Genomic DNA, 22,367 nt, shown 5'->3' with positions numbered 1-22,367 from the left:
TTCTCCTAAAAGCCCTAGATTTAATTTTCGAGATTGTATATCATGAAAGAAATAGGAAAGTATTAGAGTTCCTGGATTTTGTTTTAGCTGCACTTTGCCTAGTTAAGACTTCCTTTTCAGTCAATACAGTTTTAAGTTTAACAGAAACCCACAGAATCAGTAATAAAAATACTCAATTGAGAAAGCTACAGTTTGTATAAACAGATAAAGAAGATGAATCACTATAGTGTATTCAAAAAAAAAACTTAGTGTAATTTTTTTCAGTACTCTTTATAGTAAGAAATATGGTGTCTCTATTTTCTGATAGGATTCAGTAATAAAAACTGTAATCAAAATGCAACCAAAGTCTGAACCAAAGACCTCTTGTTATATCACATATGAGTTCATTCAGTTGCTTTGGAAATGCATCTTCTAAGAGCTGCATTCAATTTCAACTGCTTGGAATAGCTGGATTAGACAGATCATTCTTCTCACCTATTGTTTCCTTGTACAAAGATATATTTAAACCCATGAATACATTCAGTGTCTTTGGATTCTCCATATTTAAAAAAAATATCTGGCAATTTCTGTTCTATTTTGTCACATGATTCATGGCCTCAATCATTAAAAACACCAATGCATTTAGTCTATGCTCTGATTATACAAATTAAGGTGACCACTTGTAATGATCTGTCCTATTATATATCAAATATTCAATAAATTAATATGCTGCTAAGCATGGACTATTAAAATGATAAACTCAGAGGGAAAGGAATATTTTAAATATTTATTTTTTAGTTTCAGGTGGACACATATCTTTATTTTACATTTATGTGGTGCTAAAGATGGAACCCAGTGCCTCATGCATGCTAAGCAAGCACTCTATCAATGAGCCACAACCCCATCCCTGGGAAGGAAATTTTTAAAGATCACAGTTGCATTAATCGTTCTGTGTGGAATTCCAGAGTCATTATAATATTATAAAATATTTTTCCATGGAGACTGGGAACTGGAACAGATATTTTCTAACTTAAAAAAATGAAATCATGGGGTTGGGTTATGGCTGAGCGGTAGAGCGCTCGCCTCGAACATCAAGGCCCTGGGTTCGATCCTCAACACCACATAAAAATGAATAAATAAAATAAAGTTATTTAAAAATAAACAAATAAAATAGGGGCATTCTCTCCATACACAACTACAAAATTTTTTTTAAAAAATGAAGTCATTATCAAGTAAAAATTTTGTTAAAGAAAGAATAAAGTTAAAGACAAACTAAATTCTCAAATAGGTTATCCATTTGAATTACATTGTCATAAAGGAAATATCTTCTCCATCAAATCTGGGTTATAATTTTTAAGATTGCTTAATAACTAAATAGGAACTCTAAATCACCATTGTTATAAAAATATCTAATACTTTGTGAATGTAGGCTTATTTGGTGCCCCAGGCATGGGGCATCCTTTTATTTAATGCATCCTTTTATTTAATGCATAGAACATTTCCATGAAAGAAGTACTGCTATTAACCCTATTTTGCAGATGAACCAAAAAAAAAAAAAAAAAAAAAGCACAGAGCAGTTAAGTGGTCTAAGACTAGAAAATTATAAAGCCAGGATTCAGATGCAGGCATTTTCCAGATCCTACCCTTTTGAATACTATACTAGACTGCTTCACATTACCACAGGTATTTTTGAAGGCCAAAGAAGAGAAAAATGAAAATACTTTTAAGGCTTCCCAATTCTCACATGGCCTATATTAGAATAATTGGTAGTTATTATTTTTATTCTAAGTCATGATCACCTTCTGAAACCCCAGCCTAGATGCCCTTTGGTAGATGAATAAAGAAAATGTGCCATATGTATACACTCACACACACACACACACACACACACACAATGGAATATTATTCAGTATTGAGAGATAATAAAATCATGACATGCGCAAGTAAATGGATGGATTTGGAGAATATAATGCTAAGTGAAGTTAGCCAATCCCAAAAAACCATATGCCGAATGTTTTCTCTGATTTAAGGATGCTTATTCATAATATGGTGGTGGGGGGCATGGAAGGATTAGATGAACTCTAGATAGGGCAAAGGGGAAAAGGAGTATTGGGGTAGAAAAGACAGTGGAATTAGATGAACATTATTACTCTCAGTACATGTATGAAGGCACAAATGGTGTGACTCTACTTTGTGTACAACCAGAGATATGAAAAATTGGGCTCTATATGTGTAATATGAATTGAAATGCATTCTGCTGTCATATATAACAAATTAGAATGAAAAAAAGAATCAATGGACTTCCTTATAGATTAAGATAATAGTTATAAGATGCTGATATGTAGTTTAATTCTTGCCTGAGATAATGCAATATATTAATCATGAAGAAAGGACTCTCCTAAATTATTGAAGTTTCTATAAGTGTCTGAGAATAGTAGGATAATCATTGTTCCAATCATCAAGTTGCAAGGGAGATAGATGGCTTCCTTTATCTTAAATGTAGTTTCTTATATTCCCTTATCTGGCTGCAGCAGTAAAAAAGAAGTAGTGGTGATAGTGGTGGTGGTTGTTTCATTTTCTTTAAGTGGGAGAAGCTTTACAAATGAGAGAAAATACAGGTGAGGAGCAAGGTAATAAATACTAACAGAATTTCCAAAGACAGAAGCTTTAGTACCTACCATGTCTTAGACAACAAAATCATCCTGTGGGGAAAAAAACTGGCTTCTAATTGTGAATGGAAATGAAAGGGATTAATATCTAAAAATTTTTTAAATAATCTTTAATTTTCCTAGTTATGAAGATATTTTGCAATTCCATCTTTTCTAGTTAGTCTGTTCCATACTCCTTCTCTGTTATCCTCTCAGAACTAAAGTCTTCCCATTTACACATTTGGTTTGTGCCTCTCCTACTGTATTCAGCATACTAGGTTTTTGATTACACAAGCTTAGTTTATAGCTGTTTTCTCCACTGACTTTTAAGTTCTAAGCAACGATAATGATGGCCTATCACATCCCACAATATCTGAGAAGATATTATGCTGAACTGAATTTCTCAAGTAGCAAAGAACCAGCAGCAAAACAACAAACTTGCAGTGATTCAAACTGTAACAGGGCAAACATGAGCTAAATTATTAAAAAAAAAAGGAATCAAACCACACATAAACTCAGACACTAATTCTAAAACAGAGAAGTTAGTTTAGTCTAATAGTTGCTCTCTGACTGTGGCAACCAAAGTTTAAACCCCAGCTCTGCCACTCTTACCTGAATTACACTGTCATTCATCTAGACATCTCCCTGAGAACCAGTTTTTCTTCATCTGTAAAACGGGAACAATAATAATGTAGTACTCTTTCAAATAGATGTGATGCCTATTTAAATCCAGTATATACTGTACAGCAAACACTTAAAATGTGATAACTATTACTAAAAGTTATACTTTAAGGTTTCACAAATTTTAACAAAGCCTCTTTAAAGATAAGCCAAAAGAACATATATACTCTGTATTCAAGGTGAAAGTAAAGCTACAATATTAAAAGTCAGATGAAATTATTTTTACTTCTCCGCCCCATTTTCTATATTTTACGTGACATTAGCACTATACTGCTTGTGATTTTCAGTCTATATGATGTCATTTTTTAGTCCTGGGCCTTCAGTTTATATTTAAGAATGCTTCCCTCCCTCCTGCTACTCACCCCTAATCCTCTGCTGATAAAGCCCCTTACTCTTGAAGGCCCAATCAGAAGTTCTTACTGGTCTTCTCTTTCTTCTTCAAGGCTTATCTATCTGTGGTAACTACACTGAAATTTAATACTTGTTTAATGTCAATCTTTTCACTTCCACTCTAAATTTCTTGAGGCCAGGGACTAACTGGCTGCTGGATCCCCAGTAGTAGAATAAATAAATAAATAGCCTCAAACTAAACTATGATGAAGAATGCAAAAAAGCATCAAGTAACTTTTTAAAAAAACTGAATCCAACAAGCTCCATAAAAACATGGGCTACAACATAGTCCTACCTCTCCCTAGCATATTTCTAAGCATATTCTTTCCCATTCAATAAATTAAATATTTCTCCCTGTCCTTCAGGAAATCTAGGGAACCAGGGGATCTTTCACTACATTTCAGAGCCAAGAGCATTTCACTAGAACTTCCCTTGACAAACAAGAAAATGAGGGCACTGTGATCAGCAGCTATGTTACTCAGATGAACAAGAAAATGCAGGGCAGTTTGTGAAAATATTTGAAAAGAATTTAGAGCTGAGAACTAAAAGAAAACTGATGAGAACAGAAAAGGCCCAGTGGCCCAGGGCGGGACAGAGCTTCCAATCACTCCTGCAAGGTAGGCGGGCCTGCGACCCACTGGCAGAAGAGGAGCAGCCGCCTGCTGAGAGGCTGGGCCGCCCCCTCCCCCTGCGCTGACATAGTAGACGGAACTGGGACCAATCACAGAGCAGGCCCAGCGGCCTGCTGAGGGGCAGAGCCGCCCCCCACCCCCCTCGCCTGCCAGGTAGGGGAAGGGTGACCACAGACAGAAACGGCCCAGTGGCCCGCGGCGGGACAGAGCTTCCAATCACTCCTGCAAGGTAGGCGGGCCTGCGACCCACCGGCAGAAGAGGAGCAGCCGCCTGCTGAGAGGCTGAGCCGCCCCCTCCCCCTGCGCCGGCATAGTAGAGGGAACTGGGACCAAACACAGAGCAGGCCCAGCGGCCTGCTGAGGGGCAGAGCCGCCCCCCACCCCCCTCGCCTGCCAGGTAGGGGAAGGGTGACCACAGACAGAAACGGCCCAGTGGCCCGCGGCGGGACAGAGCTTCCAATCACTCCTGCAAGGTAGGCGGGCCTGCGACCCACCGGCAGAAGAGGAGCAGCGGCCTGCTGAGAGGCAGAGCCGCCCCCTCCCCCCCGGGCCTGCAAGGTAATCGGAACTGAGACCACCATCAGAACAGGTCAGACCTGCAACCGAGAGACAGAACAGGCCCAGTGGCCTGAGGAAGGGTAGAGCCGCCCCCCCCCCACGCCTGCAAAGTAGGCGGACCTGCGACCCACTGGCAGTACAGCCCCAGAGGCCTGCAGAGGGGCAGTGCCGCTGCCTGCGCCTGCAAAGTAGGCAGAACGGCGACCACCGACAGAACAAGCCTAGCGGCCCGCAGAGGGACAGAGCCGCCACCCGCGCCTGCAAGGACGGCGGACCTGCTACCGACTGGCAGAGCAGGCCCAGCGGCCTGCCGGCGTGGTAGGCACATTGCCCCAATTGGCGGAGGGGCAGAGCCGCCGCCCGTGCCTGCGAGGGAGACTTTGCAACTATACAAGACCAATATAAATATATAGGGGGAAAATTCAATAGCACAACAGTTTCACCAAGAAGAAAGGAACGCGAACAGTATGAAGAGACAAGGAAAGAAAGGACCACAAGCATTGCAGGTCAACTCAACTTTAGAAGAGGTAATAGCTGCAGCTGATGGAATGTCAGATAAAGAATTCAGGATATACATGCTTCAGATGATCTGGAGTCTCAAGGAAGACATCAGACAGCAAAATCAGACAATGAAAGATCACTTCAACAATGAATTACATAAACAAATCCAAGAAGCGAAAGATCAACTATACAGGGAAATAGAGGTTATAAAAAACAAACAAACAGAAATCCTAGAAATGCAGGAAGCAATAAGCCAACTTAAAAACTCAATTGAGAATACTACCAGCAGAGTAGAACACTTAGAAGACAGAACATCAGACAATGAAGATAAAGTATTTCAACTTGAAAAGAACATAGACAGCTCAGCAAGACTGTTAAGAAACCATGAGCAGAACATCCAAGAAATATGGGATAACATCAAGAGACCAAATTTAAGAGTCATTGGGATACAGGAAGGAACAGAGTTTCAAACCAAAGGAATGAGCAATCTATTCAATGAAATAATTCGAGAAAACTTCCCAGACTTGAAGAATGAGACAGAACCCCAAATCCTAGAAGCCTACAGGACGCCGAATGTGCAAAATCATAAGAGACCCACACCTAGACACATTATAATGAAGATGCCCAACATACAGAACAAGGAGAGAATTTTAAAAGCTACAAGAGAAAGGAAGCAGATCACATTTAGGGGTAAGCCAATCAGGATAACAGCTGATCTTTCAACACAGACTCTGAAAGCTAGAAGATCCTGGAATAACATATTTCAAACACTGAAAGAAAATGGGTTCCAACCAAGAATTGTGTTTCCAGCGAAATTAAGCTTCAGGATGGAAGATGAAATTAAAACCTTCCACGATAAACAAAAGTTAAAAGAATTTGCAGCTAGAAAACCATTTCTTCAAAACATCCTTGGCAAAACATTACAGGAAGAGGAAATGGAAAATAACAATGAAAACCAACAGTGGGAGGTAGGACACTAAAGGGGGGAAAAATAATCAATGAGGAAAACAAACCATGTTTAGTAACATAAATAAACAAATATGGCTGGAAGAACAACCCATATCTCAATAATAACCCTAAATGTTAATGGCTTAAACTCACCAATCAAGAGACACAGGCTAGTAGAATGGATCACAAAACAAGACCCAACAATATGCTGCCTACAGGAGACGCATTTGATAGGAAAAGACATACATAGGCTGAAGGTGAAAGGTTGGGAAAAATCATATCACTCATATGGACTTCGGAAACAAGCAGGAGTATCCATACTCATATCAAATAAAATAGATTTTAAGCCAAAGTTAATCAAAAGGGATAAAGAGGGACACTACATACTGCTCAAGGGAACCATACACCAACAAGACATAACAATCATAAATATATATGCCCCAAACAATGGTGCAGCTATGTTCATCAAACAAACTCTTCTCAAGTTCAAGAGTCTAATAGACCACCATACAATAATCATGGGAGACTTCAACACACCTCTCTCACCACTGGACAGATCTTCCAAACAAAAGTTGAATAAGGAAACTATAGAACTCAATAACACAATTAATAACCTAGACTTAATTGACATATATAGAATATACCACCCAACATCAAACAGTTACACTTTTTTCTCAGCAGCACATGGATCCTTCTCAAAAATAGATCATATATTATGTCACAGGGAAACTCTTAGACAATACAAAGGAGTAGAGATAATACCATGCATCCTATCTGATCATAATGGAATGGAACTGAAAATCAACGATAAAAGAAGGAAGGAAAAAGAATATATCACTTGGAGAATGAACAATAGGTTACTGAATGATCAATGGGTTATAGAAGACATCAAGGAGGAAATTAAAAAATTCTTAGAGATTAATGAAAACACAGACACAACATATCGGAATCTATGGGACACATTGAAAGCAGTTCTAAGAGGAAAATTCATTGCTTGGAGTTCATTCCTTAAAAAAAGAAAAAACCAACAAATAAATGATCTCATACTTCATCTCAAAATCCTAGAAAAAGAAGAGCAAAACAACAGCAAAAGAAGTAGAAGGCAAGAAATAATTAAAATCAGAGCTGAAATCAATGAAATCGAAACAAAAGAAACAATTGAAAAAATTGACAAAACTAAAAGTTGGTTCTTTGAAAAAATAAACAAAATCGACAGACCCTTAGCCATGCTAGCGAAGAGAAGAAGAGAGAGAACTCAAATCACTAACATACGGGATGAAAGAGGCAATATCACAACAGACACTTCAGAAATACAGAAGATAATCAAAAATTATTTTGAATCCTTATACTCCAATAAATTAGAAGATAGTGAAGGCATAGATAAATTTCTTAAGTCATATGATCTGCCCAGATTGAGTCAGGAGGATATAGACAACCTAAACAGACCAATATCAATTGAGGAAATAGAAGAAACCATCAAAAGACTACCAACTAAGAAAAGCCCAGGACCGGATGGGTATACAGCAGAGTTTTACAAAACCTTTAAAGAGGAACTAATACCAATACTTTTCAAGCTACTTCGGGAAATAGAAAAAGAGGGAGAACTTCCAAATTCATTCTACGAGGCCAACATCACCCTGATACCTAAACCAGACAAAGACACTTCAAAGAAAGAAAACTACAGACCAATATCTCTAATGAACTTGGATGCAAAAATCCTCAATAAAATTCTGGCCACTCGGATACAAAGGCACATCAAAAAAATTGTGCACCATGATCAAGTAGGATTCATCCCTGGGATGCAAGGCTGGTTCAATATAAGGAAATCAATAAATGTTATTCACCACATCAATAGACTTAAAAATAAGAACCATATGATCATCTCGATAGATGCGGAAAAAGCATTCGACAAAGTACAGCATCCCTTTATGTTCAAAACTCTAGAAAAACTAGGGATAACAGGAACATACCTCAATATTGTAAAAGCAATCTATGCTAAGCCTCAGGCTAGCATCATTCTGAATGGAGAAAAATTGAAGGCATTCCCTCTAAAATCTGGAACAAGACAGGGATGCCCTCTCTCACCACTTCTGTTCAACATAGTTCTCGAAACACTGGCCAGAGCAATTAGACAGACGAAAGAAATTAAAGGCATCAAAATAGGAAAAGAAGAACTTAAATTATCACTATTTGCAGATGACATGATTCTATACCTAGCAGACCCAAAAGGGTCTACAAAGAAACTATTAGAGCTAATAAATGAATTCAGCAAAGTGGCAGGATATAAAATCAACACGCATAAATCAAAGGCATTCCTGTATATCAGCGACAAATCCTCTGAAATGGAAATGAGGACAACCACTCCATTCACAATATCTTCAAAAAAAATAAAATACTTAGGAATCAACCTAACAAAAGAGGTGAAAGACTTATACAATGAAAACTACAGAACCCTAAAGAGAGAAATAGAAGAAGATCTTAGAAGATGGAAAAATATACCCTGTTCATGGATAGGCAGAACTAACATCATCAAAATGGCGATATTACCAAAAGTTCTCTATAGGTTTAATGCAATGCCAATCAAAATCCCAACGGCATTTCTTGTAGAAATAGAGAAAGCAATCATGAAATTCATATGGAAAAATAAAAGACCCAGAATAGCAAAAACAATGCTAAGCAGGAAGTGTGAATCAGGCGGTATAGCGATACCAGACTTCAAACTATATTACAGAGCAATAGTAACAAAAACAGCATGGTACTGGTACCAAAACAGGCGGGTGGACCAATGGTACAGAATAGAGGACACAGAAACCAATCCACAAAACTACAACTATCTTATATTTGATAAAGGGTCTAAAAGCATGCAATGGAGGAAGGATAGCATCTTCAACAAATGGTGCTGGGAAAACTGGAAATCCATATGCAACAAAATGAAACTGAATCCCTTTCTCTCGCCATGCACAAAAGTTAATTCAAAATGGATCAAGGAGCTTGATATCAAATCAGAGACGCGCCGTCTGATAGAAGAAAAAGTTGGCTACGATCTACAGTCGGTGGGGTCGGGCTCCAAATTCCTCAATAGGACACCCATAGCACAAAAGTTAATAACTAGAATCAACAAATGGGACTTACTCAAACTAAAAAGTTTTTTCTCAGCAAAAGATACAATAAGAGAGGTAAATAGAGAGCCTACAACCTGGGAACAAATCTTTACTCCTCACACTTCAGATAGAGCCCTAATATCCAGAGTATACAAAGAGCTCAAAAAATTAGACAATAAGAGAACAAACAACCCAATCAACAAATGGGCCAAGGACCTGAACAGACACTTCTCAGAGGAGGACATACAGTCAATCAACAAGTACATGAAAAAATGCTCACCATCTCTAGCAGTCAGAGAAATGCAAATCAAAACCACCCTAAGATACCATCTCACTCCAGTTAGATTGGCAGCCATTATGAAGTCAAACAACAACAAGTGCTGGCGAGGATGTGGGGAAAAGGGTACACTTGTACATTGCTGGTGGGACTGCAAATTGGTGCAGCCAATTTGGAAAGCAGTATGGAGATTTCTTGGAAAGCTGGGAATGGAGCCACCATTTGACCCAGCTATTCCCCTTCTCGGTCTATTCCCTAAAGACCTAAAAAGAGCATGCTACAGGGACACTGCTACATCGATGTTCATAGCAGCACAATTCACAATAGCTAGACTGTGGAACCAACCTAGATGCCCTTCAATGGATGAATGGATAAAAAAAATGTGGCATTTATACACAATGGAGTATTACTCTGCATTAAAAAATGACAAAATCATAGAATTTACAGGGAAATGGATGGCATTAGAGCAGATTATGCTAAGTGAAGCTAGCCAATCCCTAAAAAACAAATGTCAAATGTCTTCTTTGATATAAGGAGAGTAGCTAAGAACAGAGTAGGGTCGAAGAGCATGAGAAGAAGATTAACATTAAAAGGGATGAGAGGTGGGAGGGAAAGGGAGAGAGAAGGGAAAATGCATGGAAATGGAAGGAGACCCTCAGAGGTATACAAAAGTACATACAAGAGGAAGTGAGGGGAAGGGGAAAAATAATACAAGGGGGACAAACGAATGTCAGTAAAGGGGGCAGAGAGAGAAGAGGGGAGGGGAGGGGAGGGGAGGGGAGGGGAGGGGGGATAGTAGAGGATAGGAAAGACAGCAGAATACAACAGACACTAGTATGGCAATATGTAAATCAATGGATGTATAACTGATGTGATTCTGCAATCTGTATATGGGGTAAAAATGGGAGCTCATAACCCACTTGAATCAAATTGTGAAATATGATATATCAAGAACTATGTAATGTTTTGAACAGCCAACAATAAAAAAAAAAAAAAAGAAAGAAAAGAAGGTTGAAACCTAGAGCAGTGGAATCAGTACTCTCACATAATGTATGAAATGAAGTCAAGAATTGCTTGGGTTGAGTGGCTGAAAATACGGAGTTTGTAACATCAAGAGCAAGACTGGATTCTACTTCTTTAGAAGTAGAAAATGAGCACTAACAGACACTAGTATGGCAACATGTAAATCAATGGATGTGTAACTGATGTGATTCTGCAATCTGTATACGGGGTAAAAATGGGAGTTCATAACCCACTTGAATCAAAGTGTGAAATATGATATATCAAGAACTATGTAATGTTTTGAACAACCCACAATAAAAAATTAAAAAAAAAAAAAAAAAAAAAAAAGAAAACTGATGAAATTACCTGCATCTAATAACACTCATTAAATATTTGCTGATGAATAAGATTCTTACTGTCTTTTCCAGGTGCACCTTGTCTCTACAATATTTCAGGTAGATAAAGGGTCTTATCAACAATCTTTTTTTTTTCTGTCGGAAATAATTTTCCTGTAACAGCTAGGTTTTTTTAATTTTTTTAATATTTATTTTTTAGTTTTCGGTGGACACAACATCTTTTTTTTATTTTTATGTGGTGCTGAGGATCGAACCCAGTGCCCTGCGCATGCCAGGCGAATGCACTACCACTTGAGCCACATCCCCAGCCCAACAACTAGGTTTTTTGAATGAATGAATAAAATATAGGAATACAAGAAAGTCTATAAGATGCCAGACAGTGTTGTAGCCAACATGACAGCAGGTACTTAATGAAAAAAAAAAAAGTAAAGTTATAAGCTTCTGGAACCAGGGGTAATATTTAATGGTGCTACATAAAAAGGCAGTGCTGCACACTGTCATTTCAGACTCATCATAATCTAGACTCTCCTACCCACATAAAGCCAGAAAGAAAAGATCAGAGACCTAAAGATACCTTTTGAATGCCAAAGGCGCATTCTTCCTTTGGACATTCCAGGCAGTCATTCAAATTTTAAAATTTAAGCTAGTTTAAGTTTAATTTCCACCCATGCAATTTAATAAGTAGTAAGAAACACATGCTAAATTAACTAAATCCCTGTACGAATAGCAATAGAACTTCAATGGAACACACCACAGCTTGTTACCAAATTTACTATTTCAGAGGTAGAGTTACACATCATTAGAAAAAAATGAGTGATCACTTCATAAAATGAACTATGTTGTTAAAATAAATGCAATGCAATCAAATTAATTTCAGATGATTAAAGTAAGAGAAAAATAATTTCCAACATAACAGCAAAAAGTTAATATTTTTAGTATACAAGGAAATCAATATGGAAAAAAATATGCACCTATAGAGAACCCTGGGCAAAACATAAGGACAATTATCAAAGCAAGGAATATAAAATATACAATAATAAACTTTTGTTTTGACACAGGGTCTTTTTTCTTTGTTTCCCAGCCTTGTCTTGAACTTGTAGACTCAAGTAATCCTCTTGTCTCAGTAGCTGGGACTACAGGCATGTGCCTCCTTGCATGGCTAATAGGAAATGTTTGAAAAAAACAAATGGTTAACCTCTAATTTAAAAATATATATATATGTTAAAACAACAATAAAATACTAGTAGTTAAAAGAAGGAATTCTTAAGTCAGATTCCACACCTATAACCTTAGTCAATTCATTTACTTCTCTGAGCCTTGATTCTCCTTATAAAATAGAAATAATAGGGCTGGAGATGTAGCTCACTAGTACAGCATGTGCTTAAAATGTGTAAGGCCCTGGGTTCAATCTCTAACACAAAGAGAGAGAGAGAGTCAGAAGAGAATCAGAGAGTGAGAGAGAGATAGATAATAACAATACATACCCCACAGGAGTGATGTAGAAATTAATAACAATGAATGTACTATAGTTGGTTAAGGGGATTAGGAGGTTACTTGGTAGTAGAGTACTTGCCTGGCATATGAAAAACTCTCAGCACAATTTCTAATATACAATGTGTCTAATAAATAATAGCTATTATTATGATAAAGAAAATAGATGAGGAGGAGAATATTTAGGGCTTAAAAGGGTACAGTGAACTATTTTTATATACTGGTTGTAAAGAAAGAATGATTCAACCTTTCTAGAGGACAGCAGCATGTATCAAAAGTCTTAAAAGTGGTCACATCCTTTGGGCATCTGGGATGTTTCTCTATGCTTAAAAACAGTGAAAATAAAAAACGTTGCTAAATGGGCTAGGGTTGTGGCTCAGTGGTAGAGCGCTCCCCTAGTATGTGCAAGGCCCTGGGTTCATTCCCCAGTACCACATAAAAATAAATAAATTAAATAAAGGTATTGTGTCCAATTACAACATAAATAGTAAAAAAAAAAGAAAGAAAACATTGCTAAATATGACAATATTCATTGGACCATCCTTTGACTACTTTTGAGCCTTCAGGATACAAACATATGCAGACAGACCCAATCCTTGACTTAAAGTTTAGCTGAGGAGATAAGCAATCAACCATCAAGTACCACAAAGAGATAAGAGCCACCATGGGTAGTATAGGGTGCTATGGTGCACATAGAAGGAGCACCTACCATGGTCTGGGGGTGGAGTCAGGGAAGCTTCCCAGAAGAAGTGACATTTAAGCTGAGACCTGAAGGATGAGTAGGAATTAGTTAGGTAAAGAGATGAAGGACAAGTGTTCCAGGTAAAGGGAACAGCATGTGCAAAAGCCTAGAAACCAAAGGGAGCATGGCATGTCAGCTTAACTGTGAGCAGTGTGCAATGCAGGGACTTGGGAAAAGACAAGGCTGAAGAGGTAAGTAAGCAAGGTTAGCTCATTCAAGGTCTCACTACCAAAACTTTTATTGGAAACTTTATCCTAAGAGTAACAAAAATTGAATTAAAAAGAAAATTGTAATAAATGTAAAAATTAATATTCATAACATATCAAGAGGTTATAAAAATTTTTAAAAATGAACAAATAGCTCACAAAAAGGAAATACAGGGTTGAAATAAAAGCTGCATAACTAAGTTTACTAAAAATCACTGAATTGTACATTTATTAAACAGATATATTTTAAAGTTTGTAAATTTTACCTCAATAAATTTACCATTTTTAAAAGTTAACATAAATGCCCACAAATATCTGAAAAATATCAATCTACCTAATAATAAAACACAAAACTATTCTCAAAAATTAATAATGATTAAAAGTGAAATGAGAATATTCAGCAATAATAAGGTCAGGATAAATGAGCATTTTTACACTATGTTGGTTTGAATAAATGTTAATTGGAATAATCTTTTCAGAAAGCATAAATACTTAACAGAAGTCTTTAAATTGTTTATTCTAAGTGATCCAGTAATTGCATTTCTTGAAATCTTAATAAATGTTCCAAACTGCAGTGAAATATTTATGCCTAGGACTGGGGATATAGCTCAATTGTTCAAGTGCTTGCCTTGTATGCATAAGGCCCTGGGCACCAATATATATATTTATTTTAAATTATAGTTTTTTTAAATACACAATAGTGGAATGCATTACACTCATTATTACCCCTAATACATATATATTTATGCCCAATGATGTTCACTGCAACATAATTTGTAATAGAAAAAAGAACGGGAAAATAGCTAGATTCCCACCAATAACAGAGTAGTTAGAATAAGTCATAAAATAACTACTCAATGCAGCCATTTAAATGATAGGGCCAAGTATCTATGATATATACCAATGTTTAATTTCAAAAAAATATGAAATTATATATACAGCAGCATTTCATCTTTATAAAATATAATGAAACTTTTTTTTAATATCTCTTTTCTGTATTCCCAAATTTCCTACAATGGTCTTGTATTATTCCTTGAGTTTATGCAAGTTTCTTAAGCAATGTTTTAAAAAAACCCAAAAGCATCACTTTGGAGTATTTTACACTTCATGGAAATCAATTTCATGTTTCCCTTAGTTTTATTTTCTCTAGTTAGGGAGAGAAATGTGGCCAATCTGATCATATATAACTCGATAATATCTTGTCATCAGGAAATAAGATATGTGCAAATGAATTTACCAACTAATTGAAGTATGCTTTTTTTTTTTTTTTTTTTTTTGAGACACAGACTTACTTGCCTAGGTTGCCCAGGCTAGCCTCAAACTCTCTATCCTCCTGCTTTAACTTCTCCAATAGCTGGGAATACAGGCATCCACCATTGGAACCAGGTGAAGCATGTACCCCCAAATACCAAAACTGCTGAAACTTAGATGGGCATCTATTTTAAAATATTCTACACTCAATCCTGATTGCTTAAATCAAACAATATATAAGCCTTCTTATGATATTCAGAACTACCAGGTCCTAGAGAGACATCTGTCCCTACATTAAGTAGCAAAGAATTACAATTTTTTTCCTTATACCAACCATGGTTTTTCCTTCCTCCCTTGCTGTCAAACCATCAATTATTATTTCCCAACATTATAGGAGCCTGCCTTTTGCAGTACATATAATCTTTCATTCCTAATTTGCTGTTGATCTTATAAGAGTAATGAAACTAAATATCCAAATTTACAAGAGTTCTATATAAACTCACAGTTAGTAGGTTCCAAATAAGGGTATTGCCTAAAAATTATTTGTAAAGACTTAGATGATTCTGCTCTAGGCTGTTAATGTCGCAATATAAATGAACTACAAACAGTGTGAGTTCTTGATTGTTATCTCGTCTTGTTCCTTTACTCAATTGGCAGACTAGACTCAGGATCAGAAATTGCATATGCTGTTTGTCTTATCACAACATGGAAAGAGAGTGCCCAGGAACCAAAAAACTTATTCTAGTGCAGGTTCTTACCCAAACAGTTTTATAATCTTCAGTATTTTTTAAACTTGGTACCTGTCCATTGTTAAGGCTGCTCTAGAATTAAATCACACACACACACACCCACCCACACACACACAACATTCTGTGAAGTATAAGGCACTACTCAAAAGTAAAAGATTATTATAGTATTATATTGTTGATGTGATTTTGGATTAATACAAGAATCAATTTATAAAATTCATATCAGATTGGAGGACTGGGGGAAATGTTGGCCAAAAAGTTGAAGTTTAAGTTATGAGAAATAAGTTCTAGAGATGCATTACATAGCATGGTGTCTATAGGTATTAATAATGTTTTGTACACTTGAAAATTACTAAAATAGAATTTAAATGTTCTCATCACCAAAAAAAGATAAATATATGTGATGGATATGTTCATTAGCTTCACTTAATTATTCTAAAATGTACACATACTTGAGACATATGGTACATCATACACGCAATCACAATTTTTGTCATTAAAAAAATAATTTTTTTTACTGGCAAGGATGTGAAGAAAGGGGAATTCTCATATACGGTTGGTGGGAATGTAAAGTAGTGAAGCCATGATGGAAAACCAGCAAGGAGGTTCTTCAAAAAACTAGCAACTGATCTGTCATATGATCCAGCAATCCCACTACTAGGTGTATATCTAAAGGAAATGAAATCAGTATATTGAAGAAATATCTGCACAAACATTTATTGCAACACTATTCACAATAGCCAAGATATAGAATCCACCTAGGTGTTCGTTAATAAATGAAGGAATAAAGAATATGTTATATATACACAACAGAACATTATTCAGCTAAAAAAAGAATAAAATTCTGTCATTTGCAGCAACAGGATGAAACTGAAGACATTATGTTAAATAAAATAAGTTAAGCACAGAAAGACAAAGATGTCATGTTCTCACTTATATAAAGGAAACTAAAAAGTGGATCTCCTGCAAGTTGAAAGAAGAGTGATTACCAGAATCTGGGAAAGGGGAATTGGGATATGATGGTTAATAGGAACAGGGGTGCAGATGGATATGAGGAATACCTTTTAATATTCTATAACACAGTAGGATAATTATGGCTGACAATAATTCATTGTATATTTCAAAATAGCTAGCAGAGAGGATTCTGAATGTTCCCAACACAAAGAAATAATAAATTTCTGAGGTAATATATATGCTAATTATCCTAATTTGATCATTACTCATTGTATATGTGTTCCAAATAATCACACTATACCCATAAATATGCAAAATTATATGTCAATTAAAAAAATATATAAAAAATAAAAAATTTGTAAAAGTCAAAAACAAATTACCAAAATGAAATTCATACAAGAACAGAGGGAGAGGGCTGGGGCTGTAGCTGAGTGGCAGAGCGCTTGCCTCGCATGTGTGAGGTACTGATTAGATCCTCAGCACCACATAAAAAAAAATTAATAAACAATGATATTAAAAAAAAAGAATAGAGGGAGAGAATTTGTTGGTGGTGTTCTTGGGGACTGAACCCAGGGCTACTCATATGCTATGCACACACTCTTACCATAAGCTACACACCACCACTATCCCCACCCAGAGAATTCTTAAATTGCTTCTATTAATTAGGAAACATCTACTTTCTAGGAAGAACAATAAATCCCAACAGTTGGCATCTCTGATTCCCCCATCCCTATATTCAATCAGTCCATAACTCCTTTGAGTCTTTCCCATAATCATGGTATCTGTCCCTTTCTTTCCATTATACTACTTCAAAATTCCAGTTCAGGCCTATATTATTGCCCACCTGGGCTACAACAGCCTCTAACTAAACTAATTTCACTCATGAGCTCTCTTCCTAATATCCCTCTGGTTCATAGCTCCTAGATCAATTCTCTTAAAATACAACTGTAATCATATATGCTCAAAATTTCTAAGTTCAAGTTCAAACACCTAAGCTTCCCAGCCTTAGCTCTTCACCTTTATCTCTTACTATTTTTCCAAAGAAATCCTTCCTGAAATTGATCTAATTCCTTTAGATATGCTTTGTACTATTCTGTCTCTAAAAGTCTTGAGATATATCTGTAAAACTCTTTTCCCAGCTTCTATCTTGACCTATAGAAATTCAACCTATCCTTCAAGAACCAGTTTGAGAGCCAGGTACTATGATATACTCCCTGATCACTAAAGAGGAAAAGATGGAAGATTCTAAAGTTAGAATTACAACTTAGGTTTGAATTACAACTTCAATCATTGACTGAATGATTCAAGGCACATCCCTTATTATCTTGTTGTCTCAATTTCTTCATCTATAAGATGGGGATAAGAGCAACTTTCCTTAGGCATATTGTGAGGAATAAATGAATTAATCCACATACATAAAGCATTTAGCACGATGTCTGGCATAGATGAGAACCTGAGAAATGTTAAATATCATTACACTTATTACTACTGACTTCAGTGAACTTATCTTAATCTGAATTCAGATGATACTTTTGAGAAGTATGAACTGGTTCTTCATGCATATTTGATATCATGCTCCTCACTCTCCTTTTCTACACCTTGTTCTTTCTTTCTTGACTTTTAAGATCTTGATGGACAGGTAAATGTTACATCCTTTTTTAATTTTTTAAAAAAGTTGTAGATGGACAGAATGCCTTTATTTTATTTGTTTATTTTTATGTGGTGCTAAAGATCAAACCCAGTGCCTCATGCATGCTAGGCAAGCGCTCTGCCCCTGAGCTATAGCCCCAGCCCTAAACGTTATATCTTAATATGTATAATGGTCATTCTCACCTAGGTGATCAATAGTATGTTTAGTGCCTAGTGAAATAATACTGATGAGATGACAATATTAAAATGCCCCATAATCTACAGTAAAAAAGTATCAAAGAATGCTTAAAGTAAATTAATTTAAAAAATTAAATTTCCAGCCTTACAAAATTAAATCTCCTATTATGCTTCTCTGGATTTCTTTTGTACTCTCTCTCCTTTAAAACAACCCAACCTATTCATGCAACAACAGATACAACAGCAAAATATATACAGGTCAGAGAGCATTTAAATACTGGAGCACAAGCACCACGAGACAACTCAGCTGAACACAGCTCTGGATGAAGTCAAATAGGAAGACAATTTAAAGGGAAAGATAACTGGCTTATCAGTCATGCTAACAATGCTGATTGTTAGTCATCCACACCAGTGCCAGGATTCCTTTACACATTGTATAAACAACTGAAAAACCAGGCTACTAGATATAAAAGTATCAGTCATTTAGTTTTAACAACTGAGTTTACCACATGATCAATATAATTACCTGTGTCAAAAGTGACTATTAGCATACCTCAAGATTCTAAAGTAACCCAGTTTGACTAATAAAGTCATATCAAGTATATATGCCCTTATTTCATATTCATCATTCACCTCAAGAAAACTGATATTATCTGATAATAACTTAATGAATATATTAGTACAGCAGAAACTGTTTTCAACAATACCCCCCCAAATAAAGTTACTATAATATTTGTGAGTTTATTTGTATGCATCTATTAACCCTCAATTGCTTCCCCTGCCAAAAATTAGGTTTGGTAACCACAAACTAAATAAAGAGTTTACGAATAGCTGAACATAGTGGATTGGGCCTATAATGCCAACGGAACTCAAGAGCCTGAGGCAAGAGAATTGCAAGTTCAAGGCCAGCCTCAGCAACTTAGAGAGGACCTCAACAATTTAGGGAGAACTTGTCTCAAAATAAAATAAAAAGGCCTGGGGATATGACTCATTGGTTAAACACCTGGTACAAAAAAAAAATTTTACTAGTTGAGTGAATTAAGATGGTCTGATGGTATGTGAATGAATTTCCAAAATGTACACTTAGGTACTACACATAAAAATAATTTACACCAGGGATGGGTTTGTAGCTCAGGGGTAGAGCACTTGCCTAGCACATGTGAGGCACTGGGTTCAATCCTCAGCATCACATAAAAATAAATAAATAAATAAATAAAGGTATTGTGTCCATCTACAACTAAAAAATATTTTTAAGATAAAATTTTAAAAATTACACAATTTTTTATCTTTATGTTATCTGTCTTTAGAGGACCCTAAAATGTTTTACCAGCTGCGAAATACAATTATTCTCAAATCACATAATCTTAAAGGCTTGGAAGAGACTTAAAAGCCTCCCACTGCAGAAATTTGCCAGGCAAAAGGTCCTCTTGCCTTTGCTTGACTACTTCCAGAAATGAGCACTCACTATTTTGCAAGGCAGTATTTGAAATTGTTGCAAAAATTATTTCTTATAATCACTGAAAATCTGCCTCCCTGAACTTCTACCCAAGGATCCTAGTTCTAGTCTCTGGAGCAACACAAGATAAGTTAACCTCTGAAATACAATAACTTTGGGAATTAAGACAGAATTGTCAATTTGATCCTACAAAATGCAGAAGAAAACTCAGAAAACAAGAAACCACCACTATACACAACAAAATTTTGAAATTCAGGAAACTACATTGAAATCACAAGCCAACATATTTTCAAGCTATCAAACCTCACACATTAACCCAACTTTTTTTTACACATTGTTTACTGAATACCTTTGCAACTTTATACTACTAAATCCACCATTACAATTCTATAGGAAGTTCAAGATAGTTTTCCTGTTCATATTTTCATTCAGTCTATTTCTCCCTAAAGCATGTAGATGTTGGTTTGTTTAAAGTCCATTTTGCCCACCAGTGCAATATTTATTTTTTAATAAATATTTTCAAAAAATTAAGCCTAAGAGTATAGTTGTAAAGGAGTGGGGGTGGGGCAAGGAGCGAAGGCAAAGACGGGCCCAGCACGAAAAGGCTGGTTACTGAGTATCTTCCTTCTGGAAGAATGCTTTATTGGCATAGGCATCTTAAGTAATAAGCCTTTCAAACACGACCAAGAACAAGAACGATCATCAGCAATGAGTGTAAGGCATAAATGTCTGTAAGATGGAAATGAATTGGCATTGGCCATCAAGCAACGTCAGATGCTTCAAGACCTCACTGAATAAAGGTAAGAAGTCCAAGCAGAGGAAAACACTGCCACCTTTTAGCGGAAGGAAAAAAACCAACGAGTAACTACCGTTCAGCAGTCCAATGAAGCCTGAATAGTACAGAGTACAAGAAAAAAGGCAAGTGACTAGAGGGAATGCACACATCCCAGAGAGTCCCAAAAAGGGTGTGCAGTGTGCAAATACTGAACGGGTCCCTGAAATGGTATGGGTAAGAGCACATGGATGTGGGTAAGGGACAACGCAGGAGTTCCCCAGGTCCCCTCCCTGCAGCAGAGCAACAGAGGTAAAGAAGGGGGAGGGTGAAAAGCAAGAATGACTCATTCCCGAAAGGAAGTGCTCAAGCTATAGGAAGGCATGCCAAGGGGGATTTCAGGGAGAGGACTGTGAGGGGCAGGGCGCTCAGGTTGATGCGGGCAAAAAAAAAAAAAAAAAAAAAAATCAACGTCTTATAGTTCCAGCTGCTCGTCTTTAAGACGATGGCGTGGGGGGTTCGCGGCAGCGGAGTGCCAAGGCCTGGGAAGAGGCGCGGCGCGTGCGCAGTGGCGTTCGGCGGGACCCGCTGAGGCAAAGCGGAGCCGCAGTGACAGAAGCAAGCGGAGTGACCGCCGGGAGGGACTCACCGAGGCGCAAGGGCTGGAGGTGGTGCTGGGGGTAGGCGACCGCTGGACCGTGACCAAAGCCATCTAGGCGCTGCTGGGTTGTTCCGGACAGGGCATTCTTGTCCTGAGTGTGGGGGGCGGGAAGGTGACGGAGCCGGGGTGAGGGAAAGGGGTGCGGGGTAGGAGTGAGGAGAACGGAGAGGAAGAGGAGGCCGCGGGAACGGCCGCACGCTCCGTACCCACCACCGTACTCTCGCAGACTGACGCGCCGAACGGGCGGCTGGCGGGCGGGCGGGCGGTTCGGCAGCTGCGGGGCACAATGAGCACTCGCAGTGCGCAGGCGCCACCTGTCAGCAACCGCCTCTCCCCTCGGCGCGCGCCGCCGCCTTGTAGTAACCCTTGAGTTGCCGGAAGCAGGCCGGGTGCGTGCGCCCCGGGCCGCCGCCCCCTCGCGTGTCTCCTTCGTAGCGCCCGGACCGCGCGGGGTGCTGCAGAGTGGAGGGGGAGTGGGGTGCAATAGGGTGGGGTAGGCGGAAGGGGCCGACGGAAACCAGCCCATTGAGGGGTCTCCTGGCGGGGGCCGCCGGAGTCCTCACTCCTAAGAGACGACCATTTTATGAGGTGGGGCGCACAGCCTAACCAACCTGCGAGAAAAGAAAACGAGGCGAAAATCCAGAAGCCAGCGCGTTTTCCGGTGGGAAAGGATTCCTTGGGATTTCAGATGCTTTCACTGGGTGTGGATAAGGCTGGGCGAGCCCATGAGACCAGTTTACCCTCTTTCACCCGGATTTGGGGGGGGGGGGAAATCTGAGCTTTCTTACCCTTCTGTCCATTTTTTTTAATGAGATTTTTTGTAAGACAGATTTTCTTTTGTAAACCCAGGAAAACTTCATGGTACCCTCATGCTTCTTCGGTTTTCTATTAAGTCATTCATTATTCCTAAGGTGGAAGAAGCTGTGAGTGAGCCTGGAGGCCGAGAAAGCTGGGCTCACAGAGTTGTAAAGGTCCAACCTGCTATTTACTTCCCACTTACATCCTGCTGTGAAGAAATTCTGCCAATTAAACAGGATTTGCTCCTTGAACTTTCATCTTCGTCTCAGTATTTCATTGTTTTATGGTCAAATGAGTGACAATGTCGAATAAAAAAAATCTCAAAGGAATAATTTTAAACATTTTTCCAGATTTTATTGATACATTATAATTATACGTAACACTAGA

At 37.8% G+C, this 22,367-nt stretch overlaps 1 protein-coding gene across 2 annotated transcripts in view; it reads right to left on the bottom strand.

The window, feature by feature from the left end:
• Ssh2 (slingshot protein phosphatase 2) overlaps positions 1 to 21,588 on the bottom strand; it is a 267,844-nt gene extending 246,256 nt beyond the window's left edge. The window contains exons 1-2 of one of the 2 annotated variants that reach the window (XM_071603877.1): positions 21,393 to 21,415; positions 21,171 to 21,273 (exon numbers count right to left, since the gene is read on the bottom strand). In XM_071603877.1, the coding sequence (XP_071459978.1) occupies positions 21,171 to 21,233 (63 nt within the window). In that variant the 5' untranslated portion in view covers positions 21,234 to 21,273; positions 21,393 to 21,415. Of the gene's footprint in view, positions 1 to 21,170 lie in introns of both variants that reach the window. The other variant, XM_071603876.1, reaches the window with a different exon arrangement.
• Positions 21,589 to 22,367: the final 779 nt, after the last annotated feature.

This window comes from Marmota flaviventris, chromosome 17 (assembly GCF_047511675.1).
Source record: "Marmota flaviventris isolate mMarFla1 chromosome 17, mMarFla1.hap1, whole genome shotgun sequence".
NCBI lineage: Eukaryota > Metazoa > Chordata > Mammalia > Rodentia > Sciuridae > Marmota > Marmota flaviventris.
This window is presented reverse-complemented; position numbering and strand designations above follow the sequence as displayed.